An 11,242-nucleotide genomic window follows, 5' to 3' on the forward strand; every position below is an offset into this window, starting at 1 on the left:
TCAGGTGATCCAGGTCCTTAAGCCAGTATAGGCAAAACACTTTGTTTTCTCGCTGGTCCTTTTTAAGATTCTTCTTTCTTTTAATGGAGTTTTCTGTGCGCACATATACTCCGGTTGAATCCGGTACCACAGTTAGCTGGACTAGACGCGTTTCGAGGCTACTTGCCTCTTCCTCAGTAGATCCAGAACTGTGGTTTTTTACTCCTTTTTATAGGGCATCTTCTAATTAAGGGTATAGTGGAAAACATGACTCCAAATCCATACACATTGGGAATGGGTCTAAATTTTATCCTACATATATTCAACTCTTGCAATGCTGCATAAGTTCCACTTTCATAAACAATATAAAAAATACATTATAAAATACTTTTTGTTTTTAAAAACGTTATAAAAGGCATAAAATTTAAATAATGGGAAATATATCTGTCGGTCACGGTTTCATTGCATTTTCATTACGTTTTCTCTGAATGTCCCATCTTCAATAATAAAATGGTAAATTGATAGATGGAGCTAAATGGTGCCTGGGAGTAAGGGGAGATCAGAGTGCTGGAAATAATACAGCCGGACTCTGATGTCCCATCAGTCCCAGGACACCACATTCAGAGAAAACCGAATACTTCTAGGTCTGCATTTAGGCCTCTTGGCACCAAAGTTCCAAATTCGAAAATCCTTCTCGATTCAATCCGAGACATGTGTTTAATATGGTTCCCTCTTCTCCAGCTTGGTTGTATTTTTTCTATTGCTATATACCGTAATGTGCTGGGATCCTGATTATGATATGTCTTAAAATGCTTGGATGTCTCGTATCCTTTACGGATATTAGAGACATGTTCGGAAACCCTTTTCTTCAGTGTTCGTTTCGTCCTCCCTATGTACTGCTTATCGCAAGTACATTGTAACACATACATTACATCTGTAGTGTTACATGTGAGGAAGTCTTTGATTTTCCATTTAAAATTATTGCTCGTAGATGTAATTTCGTCTATTTTTCTATGATTATTAGTGGTCTTGCAATTCGAGCAACTTCCACACCTGAAGAATCCTTGTAAACCCATCCATTTGTCCATAGTACTTGAATTAGTATTCTGATTATATTTAATGGTGGGTGCTACTTTAAGAGCCAAAGAGGGAACTTTGGTATAAATGATTTCCGGATTTGTTGGTAGAAGGGGGCCAACTATTTTATCTTCACGTAAAAAAGTGCCAGTGCGTATTAATTAACTTTTCCATCTTCTTATATTGTGCGTTAAATGGAAGGATAATTCTTATCTTATCTTCTCCCATTTTTATCCGTTTTTTATTCACACTTTCTTCAAAGAAAGAGGCCCTATCCATCGCCTTCACTTTATTAAGTGCTTTTTCTAGTAGCAATGGTGGGTATTGTTTTTCGTCGAAATCTTTCCTCATTTGTTTTGCCTCCTCCTCAAAATGTTCATCCAAGGTACAATTTATTTTCAAACGTCTAAATTGACTAGTTGGTACATTGGGAGGTGGCAACTTGTATGCAGAATATAACTATTTCTAGTTATTGGTTTGCGGTATGTATTGCAAATTAATTGTGGCCCTTTTACTATAATACATAGGTCTAGAAATTCCACTTGTTCCTTACTGATTGTTGCAGTGAAAACTAAATTTCTATCATTTTGATTCAATTCTGCTATAAATTCCATTAATCTGGTCTCCTCCCCACTCCATATAAAGCTAACTGTGGTACCGGATTCAACAGGAGTATATGTGCGCACAGAAAACTCCATTAAAAGAAAGAAGAATCTTAAAAAGGACCAGCGAGAAAACAAAGTGTTTTGCCTATACTGGCTTAAGGACCTGGATCACCTGATCAGTCATCTGACTGAATACATCATCAAGGACACTCCCACTGGATGACACTGCAGAAGGTCCTTGAGTGCATTATTACACAGAGGGCACGTGTCTCCAGTGTTTTCAGCGTCCAGACGAAAAATCAAGTGCCTGCACTTCTTGGACTGCGATACATGTGAGTAGGCATTATATGCCACATTTATTTATAAAGCAGAGAGAAGGAGCGGTAAATGACTTTATGCTACAATAAGCATGAGGACTTGTGCGATTACATCAACGTGATATACACACTGGGCATCTCTCCTCCTCAATACATTGGGAATTTCTGACTGCCAATTAGGTATACATTGCTGCTACATCTAGAGACTTTGGCTGCTAATATTCCACTAATTATTAACTGCTGCTATTGTTTGCTGTGAATTTTATAATTATTTATTGATTATTTGCTGTGTATTGCTATTCATTAATTATCTGTTGTGTTGTATAGCTGTATACTACCATTTATGATTGCCATTTTATTATTGCCATTTTATTATATGTGTTTTTTAACATTTGGGTTATAATACCCGTGTGCTGAATTAAATCTTTAGTATACTCCAGAAAGTTGTTGTCCCTTTTCATCTTTTGCTTTTTATTCTATATTTCTAAACTGGGTAGGTGACCCAGAGAATAGAGCACCCACTGTTATCGTCCATTGAGGTGTTTTGAGCCTTCCATTTTCTTTCCTTCTTCACAATATAATTATATTTACCCTAAACTATAAAAAAGCAAACTCTGTCAGGCAGAGCAAAGACACTGGATTTTAAAAAGGCTAATTTCCCTGGGTTGAGGGCAGTATTTCAGGGCATTGACTGGGAGCAGCTACTGTCACATAATAATACTGTAATGACCGGTGTCACGCACAGGGAGGAAAACAGGGAAAGCCCTGCCTAAGGGAGAGGGAAAGGTGGTGACCCCTAACTCACCTTGCGGCTGGCACCTGACTGCCCTGACGTCCCTAGACGGGTTCCTCACCCGTGCGGCGATCACGTGCCTAAACCCTGGCTTCCCCTGAAATGAGCCCTAGATAGTGAACGGGCCGGTGGGATCGCTAAGCCTCACCACTGCACTAAGAGGGAAACACCAGGGAGAGGACAGACCATGCAGACAACCATATAATCCCAGGTGGGCGACAACAGCAGACCACAAAGGCCCAACAGGGATCCGGAGGGTAGCGTTCTGAATCAACAGTCAGAGAACGCAGCAACACAGCTCCAGTGGGTCAGTATAGAAGTCCAGGCAGGAAGCTCTATATCTGGCAACCAGAGAAGTGGGAGAGGGGAATATAAGGAGGTTTGGGAGTGCTGGACAAGGAACAGCTGAGGAGAAGGAGCTACGGATCCCTGAGTGAGCCAAAAGGGTTTGCAAAGCAAACCCAGAAAGCTACCATAAGGAAAACAGCCCTATCTTAAATAGAGCGTGCAGCCAACTGCTGCGACTTCCTGACCCCGGGTATAACGGAGTCAGGCGTGGTTCTCGATACCCTCGTGACAAATACAGAGGTAAATGAGAGGACTTCAAATCCACATTGAGTAATTGCACTAAAAAATGTATCTCTTTAGGTAACAAGTATAAACAGCTAAAATTAAACCCCCCATGGCTTACAGCTACTGTAAAAAGAGCAATAAAAGACAAAAAGAGGGCATTTATAAAATACAAATCTGAGGGGTCAGCTGTAGCATTTGAAGATTACAAAGGGCTTAATAAAAACTGCAAAAAGGAGATAAAATTTGTAGTGTTGATCACGAATATTCGAAATTCGAATTTTTATCGCGAATATAGGTACTTTGAAAATTCGCAAATGTTTCGAATATAGTGATATATATATATTCATAATTTTGAATATTAGATTTTTTTTTAATCAGTACACATGATCCCTCCCTTCTTTTAGCTTGTAGACCAATGAGAAGGCTGCAGTATATTTGACTTTAGGAGTAGTGTTGTTTGCACATTTTTCAACTTACAACTATTAGACAAAGAAGATTGTAGCCCTATATTAGCTAAATTCCTCTATATTCGTTTTTTCGAATATTCACAATATTCAAAAAAAAAAATAATAATATAGAGCAATTTAGCTAAAATAGTGCTATAATCTTCTTTGTCTAATAGTTGTAATTTTTTTCTCATCTGAAGTTCAGATTGGAAAAAAATTACAACTATAAAAAAAGATTATAGCACTATATTAGCTAAATTGCTCTATATTCGTTTTTTCCGAATATTCGCTATATATTCTTGTTTTAGAATATTACGAATATTCGAAAAAACGAAGTTATAGCAATATAGCGAATATTTAGAAAAAAAACTAATATAGAGCAATTTAGCTAATATAGTGCTATAATCATATTTTTTTTAATAGTTTGTCACCCCCGAGGGGTTATTTCAGTACCAGGTTTTGCCCTTTGGCCTGCATGGTGCCCCAGCCTTCCAGCGATTGATGGACGTCATCCTACGGCCCCATCGTCCATATGCTTCGGCATAACTGGACGACATCATCGTGTTTAGCCAGGACTGGGAGAGTCATCTGCCCAAGGTACAGGCCGTAGTCAATTCACTTAGAAAAGCCGGACTGACGGCCGACCCAAAAAAAGTGTTCGATTGGGTTCGAGGAAGTCCGGTACCTGGTATACGTGGTTGGAGGCGGGGATTTGTCAAACCCCAGGTAGACAAGGTTGAGGCGATCAAGAGCTGGCCCAGACCTCTTACCACCAGCAAGTACATTTGTTCCTAGGTATGATAGGATATTACATGCGCTTTATCCCCGACTTTGCCACGGTAGCGGGCCCGTTGACGACTTTTAAAGGGGAGGAAGACGGTGATGGTCCGCGGGGATGAGCAGGTGGAAGAGGCATTCTCCCGTTTGAAGTCGGCTCTGTGTGGGTCCCCGGTTTTGGTGACACCCGACTTCATACGAGAATTTTTCGTTCAGACGGACGCCTCTGGAGTAGGCCTACGGGCAGTACTCTCTCAAGAAATCAGTGGGGAGGAACACCCCGTTGTCTTCCTGAGTCGCAAACTCACCACAGCGTAAACCAGGTGCAGCGTGGTAGAGAGAGAATGCCTGGCCATTAAGTCGGCCCTCGAGTCCCTTAGGTATTATCTGTTAGGGAGAAGTTTCTGTCTGGTGACCAATCATTCCCCTCTCCAGTGGATGAGCCAGGCCAAGGAGGGGAGTGCTGGGGTCACCAGATGGTTCTTGTCCCTCCAGAATTTTAAGTTTAGTGTCGAGCACAGGGCAGGCCGCTTACAGGGAAATGCAGATGCCCTGTCCCGGGTACACTGCTGTACACATGTCCAACCTCTCAGAATTGAACAGGGTGTGCAACCCTTTAGGGTTAAACAAAGGGGGGGATATGTAGGAGAGTACCTGGGGTGGTGGTAGACGCGAGGTATGTGCCACAGCGGATCCGGGCCGGCTCTTACTGGGAGCAGGCCAGGCCAGGTTTTGCAGGGAAGGGTTAAAACCCGACCAGCAACAAGGGTATGGTGTGCAATGTGGAGGTTTTTGTTCTCTGGCTGTGAGAGTGAGAGGTGGAGGTGAGCTAGGCTGTGTGCTGAGGCCTGTAAAAAACTGTGCAGGGAACCGCAGTTGAAGCCAGGAGGGATCCATGTTCCGTGGCTAGAAGCCGGACCCAGGGACTTACTTCACCAAGGAGAAAAAGGTGACATTACTCCTGGCTTTAAATAGATTTCGCTTTATGTGACGGAAACAGGCCTCAAGTAGCCTGCAGCAGGTTTGGGGCCCATTCAGGGACTTGCTGTGATTGAACTATTATTTTGTTGTTGTGTGTGACCACCCTCCATATGAACTCTGCACCGCCTTTCACTTGTATGCACCGTGTGAATAAACAAAGCACCGTGTTTTACACCACGACCGGTCTGTGTTGCCTCTATACTGCACTCGCTACCACTGCCTACCAGAGCGGATCCTCACAGCAGGTAGGGCCCCTAAATAATGCTAAAGTGGGGGGGGGGGATCACTGAAGATAAGGAAAAGGCAGAGTTCCTAAATAGTTTTTTTAGCTCTGTATATACAAAAAAAGAGAAAGGAGCTGATAATTGTGGTTCCGGGGCTGTTAGTATATCCAGTGATATACTCAATTGGCCTACTGTAGATATGGTCCAAGAAAAGTTAAATAGGGTAAATGTGAACAAAACTTTGGGTCCAGATGGATTACACCCAAGAGTGCTTAAAGAGCTCTGTTCAGTCATTGCTGTGCCCCTGTTTATAATTTTTATGGATTCTCTAGGGACTAGAGAGTGATTGGCGCAAGGCAAACATGGCGCCCATATTCAAAAAAAGATCAAGGTCCTGAACAATTATAATTATAGACCAGTTAGTTTAACTTTTGTTGTGGGAAAAATATTTGAAGGAATCTTAAGGGACCATATAAATTATATTATAAGTGATAACCAGCATGGGTTTACCAAGAACAGAAGTTGTCAGACTATTCTGATTTGTTTTTATGAGGAGGTGAGTAGTAGTCTGGACAGAGGGGCGGCTGTGGATGTAGTGTTTCTGGATTTTGCAAAGGCTTTTGATACTGTCCTTCATAGATGCTTAATAAGTAAAGTAAGGTCTATTGTCTTGGAAAGTATAGTTTGTAATTTGATTAAAAACTGGCTGAAGGACTTTTTCCAGAGAGCTGTGGTCAATGATCCCTATTCAGAATGGTCCCGGGTTATAAGTGGTGTACCCCAAGGTTCAGTGCTGGGCCCTTTATTATTTAATTTATTATTGAAATTGAGGATGGGATTAATAGCCCCATTTGTATATTTTTGCAGATGACACTAAGCTGTGTAGTACTGTACAGTCTATGGAAGATGTCCATAAACTACAAGATGACTGGGACGCTCTGAGTGATTGGGCATCAACTTGGCAAATGAGGTTCAATGTGGAGAAATGTAAAGTTATGCATCTTGTTAGTAATAATCTATGTTCTTCATATGTCCTAGGTGATGTAGCACTGGTAGAGTCACTTATAGAGAAGGATTTGGGTGTCCTTGTGGATGGTAGATTAAATTACACCACACAATGTCAATCAGCTGCTTCTAAGGCCACCAGGATATTGTCATGCATTAAACGAGGCATAAACTCGCAGAGCAGGGATGTAATACTACCACTTTACAAAGCACTGGTGCGGCCTCATCTGGAATATGCAGTCCAGTTCTGGGCACCAGTCCATAGAAAGGATGCCCTGCAGCTGGAAAAAGCACAGAGGAGAGCGACTAAAATGATAAGGGGCATGGAGGGTCTTAGTTATTAAGAAAGATTAAAATAATTGAATGTATTTAGTCTTGAGAAGAGGCGTCTAAGGGGGAACATGATTAACCTATGCAAGTATATAAATGGGCCATACAAAAAATACAGTGAAAAACTGTTCCATGTAAAATCTGCTCAAAAGACAAGGGGGCACTGCCTCCGACTGAAAAAGTTCAATCTCCAGAAGCGTCAAAGCTTCTTTACTGTAAGAACTGTGAATCTGTGGAATAAACTTCCTCAGAACGTGGTCACAGCAGGAAGAGTTGACAGTTTCAAAAAGGGTTTAGACGAATTCTTAAAGGTAAAAATCATGAAAACGTGTAGAAATCTGAGTCTCACTTCCTTCTGGGATTCGCGTCCCCACCTATCCCTTGGTTGAACGTGATGGATGTTTGTCTTTTCTCAACCGTATTAACTATGTAACTATGTTTAGTTGCTTGATGTCTAACAAAAAAAAAAATGGATATAAATGGAAAATCTGCAAAAAAAATTAGAAGTTTGGAAATTTCACTTCCATTTTTCTTTAATTCTTATGGAACACTAAAAGGGTTATCAATGTTTGTAAAATACGTTTTGAATAATTTGAGGGGAGTAGGTTCTAAAATGTGGTCATTTATGGGTGGTTTTTATTATGTACGCTCCACAAAAGGAGTTCATAACTAAATTAGTACTTAAAAAAGTGGGTTTGGAATAAAAAAAAAAAAAAAATATCAAAATTGCTTCTAAAATGCAAAGTCTTTTAATGTCCTAAAAAATAAAGAGACAATTACAAAATGATGCCAACATAAAATATATTTTTTTATAAATAAAGGTAAAAAATATTGATTCAAATTTAACACTAAAATGAAGTACTATATGTCACAAGAAAACAATCTCAGAATCTCTTGGATAAGTTAAAGCGTTCCAGAGTTATTACCACACAAAGTGGAACTTGTCAGATTTGCGAAATGTGGCCTGGTCTTTATGGTGAAAACTGGCTTGGTCTTGAAGGGGTTAAAGATAAATGTAAATTTATAAAACTGGTACCTGAAAATAATTTCTATAGAGATGGGCAAAGTTCTAAAAAATTCAATACGTCTACTTCGCAGAATTGTACAAAAAAATTTGCTTTGTGACGTATTACTTTGCTGCCCATCCCCGTCAGATTCCGTGTTAATCACTGATCGTGGCATCTGAGATCAATATTAATGCTTTTCAGGGGTTACTCAGTTAAAAAAATATAAATATTAAATTGTACTTACCTCATCCATTTAATCGCGACAAGGCCGCCGTGGCCATCTTACTTGAAGATCGAGCGCAAAATCTCGTGCAGCTCTTGAAGACGAGATTTCACACGGGATCTTCATACAGGATCTCAGTGGTGGCCTTTTTGCGCTCAAATGGATGAGGTAAGTATGATTTCTTTTACTTTTACCACCATTTCAGAGAAAATCGATTTATTACCACTAAGCATGAGGAAATTCGGCTTTGCGTTGAATCAAATTTTTCCTGAAATTCGGATCAAATTCCACTTCGTCAGCTTTGAATTGCTCTACACTAGTTATGTAATCACTAATCATTCAGTGAAACTGCCATTAAAAAAGGGGAAATTAGTGCAGAGTAAATATGACTTAGTGATCGATGCCAATGATGCTCCTGTGTGTGTCAAACTGAATTTAGTGACAGATTTATATTATTCAATGTATTTCATGTCTTATTAGCAGTTAGTATTTATAATTTTTTATATTTATTTTTTATCTGCATGTTAATTACATTTTATATTTTAACTGTTTTCTGTGTAGTTAGGAAAAAGAGAACCTTTGATCTTATCACATTTTTCTTTCTCCAGATGAAGACTGGATAAAAGGCTCCCAAGGCCATCTAATTCTATCTCCTTCTTATGAAATAGAAGGTAATCAATCACAAATTAGCAATAATAGAACTGTGCATAATCTGGGTGAGATGTCTGCAAATTCAGAATATTTGCCATTTCCATGTCCTGAATGCAGCATGTCATTTAAATGTAAAGATCATCTTGAGACTCATCTGATACTTCACATAGGAAAGAAGCAATTTTCATGTTCTGAATGTGAGAAATGTTTTAGTAAAAAATCAAGTCTTGTGCAACATCAGAGAATTCACACAGGAGAGAAGCCATTTTTATGTTCTGAATGTGAGAAGTGTTTTAGTGATAAATCAAATCTTGTGCAACATCAGAGAATTCACACAGGAGAGAAGGGATTTTCATGTCCCGAATGTGAGAAGTGTTTTAGTAAGAAATCAAATCTTGAGATACATCAGAGAATTCACACCGGGGTTAAGCCATTTCCATGTCCGGAATGTGGGAAATATTTTAATGAGAAATCAAATCTTGTGAAACATCAGAGAATTCACACAGGAGAGAAGCCATTTTCATGTCTGGAATGTGGGAAATGTTTTAGGAATAAATCAAGTCTTGTGCAACATCAGAGAATTCACACAGGAGAGAAGCCATTTTCATGTCCGGAATGTGGGAAATGTTTTAGGAATAAATCAAGTCTTGTGCAACATCAGAGAATTCACACCGGAGAGAAGCCATTTCCATGCCCTGAATGCAGCATGTCATTTAAATGTAAAGATCATCTTGAGACTCATCTGAAACTTCACATAGGAAAGAAGCCATTTTCATGTTCTGAATGTGAGAAATGTTTTAGTAAAAAATCAAATCTTGTGCAACATCAAAGAATTCACACAGGAGAGAAGCCATTTTCATGTTCTGAATGTGGGAAGTGTTTTAGTGATAAATCAAATTTTGTGCAACATCAGAGAATTCACACAGGAGAGAAGGGATTTTCATGTCCCGAATGTGAGAAGTGTTTTAGTAAGAAATCAGTTCTTGAGGTACATCAGAGAATTCACACCGGGGTTAAGCCATTTCCATGTCCCGAATGTGGGAAGTGTTTTAGTAAGAAATCAATTCTTGGGGTACATCAGAGAATTCACACTGGGGTTAAGCCATTTCCATGTCCTGAATGTGAGAAATGTTTTAATCAGAAATCACATTTTGATATACATCAGAGAATTCACACAGGAGAGAAGCCATTTCCATGTCCTGAATGCAGCATGTCATTTAAACGTAAAGATCATCTTGAGACTCATCTGACACTTCACATAGGAAAGAAGCCATTTTCATGTCCCGAATGTAAGAAGTGTTTTAGTAAGAAATCAACTCTTGTTCGACATCAGAGAATTCACACAGGAGAGAAGCCATTTTCATGCACTGAATGTGGGAAGTGTTTAACTGAAAAATCAAGTTTTGTGAGACACCAGAGAAGTCACATAGAAGAGAAACCTATTTAATATACAGAATGTGGGAAATGTTTTGGCTGTAAATTAAAGAGGTTGTCCAGGCTTTTAACTCCTTCACGCATTATGACATAACTGTATGTCTAAATGCCTGACAGGATATATAGAGTGGGCCTCTGCAGCGGTGAACGCCATACATACCACAAAAATGGTACCAATACAAAATATAGTTAGTTGCGCAAAAAACAAGCCCTCATACAGCTCTTTAGACTGAAATATAAAAAAATGATATGGTAATGCAAAGAAAGTTTAGTTTTTTTCAAATGTTTTTATGTTTTTTAAAGTAGTAAAAAAAAAAAATTAAATAACAAGTTTGGTATCGCCGCATTTGTATGGAGCCACAGATTAAGGATGTTAGGCAGAATTCATTATTTTTCAAATTTTCCACACAAATAGTTTATTTTTTCCATTTTCCGAAACAAGATATGGTAAATTAAATGATGACATTACAAAATGCACCATGTCCTGCAAAAAATGAGCTCTCATATAGCTATGTGAATGGAAAAAATGAAAAATGTGAGGAGGAAAAATGCAAAAATTTAAATAGTTCTCTTTCCTCATCTTCTCCATTGAGATCAGACCGCCATGATGATTTCTTTCAGCCATCTCTTCTCTCTGCAGAGTTTGACAGACAGACATCTTAGTTTCCTAGTTTTCCATCATCCTTCCACTTTTTGAACACCCCATCTGGCCACCTCTAATATTGTGCCTACTGTGCTCCCTATACCAGTTTCACACAGATAGTTCCCCTTCAATAATTATTGGCACACAGTGTCCTAAAAAATAACTGCACCAGGGAAC

General features: G+C 39.2%; 1 protein-coding gene across 1 annotated transcript; it reads left to right on the top strand.

The window, feature by feature from the left end:
- Positions 1-1,931: 1,931 nt before the first annotated feature.
- LOC122930580 (gastrula zinc finger protein XlCGF26.1-like) lies at positions 1,932-10,793 on the top strand. Its single transcript, XM_044284071.1, has 2 exons — positions 1,932-1,993; positions 8,946-10,793. Exon 2 carries the CDS (start codon positions 9,059-9,061, stop codon positions 10,433-10,435), a length of 1,377 nt encoding a protein of 458 aa, XP_044140006.1. The 5' UTR covers positions 1,932-1,993; positions 8,946-9,058; the 3' UTR covers positions 10,436-10,793.
- The last annotated feature ends 449 nt before the right edge of the window (positions 10,794-11,242 follow it).

The sequence above is a fragment of the Bufo gargarizans genome, chromosome 3 (assembly GCF_014858855.1).
Source record: "Bufo gargarizans isolate SCDJY-AF-19 chromosome 3, ASM1485885v1, whole genome shotgun sequence".
Classification (NCBI taxonomy): domain Eukaryota; kingdom Metazoa; phylum Chordata; class Amphibia; order Anura; family Bufonidae; genus Bufo; species Bufo gargarizans.

Excerpts from the sequence above, each read along its gene's own strand:
- LOC122930580 (XM_044284071.1), top strand. The coding sequence starts at position 9,059 with ATGTCTGCAAATTCAGAATATTTGCCATTTCCATGTCCTGAATGCAGC.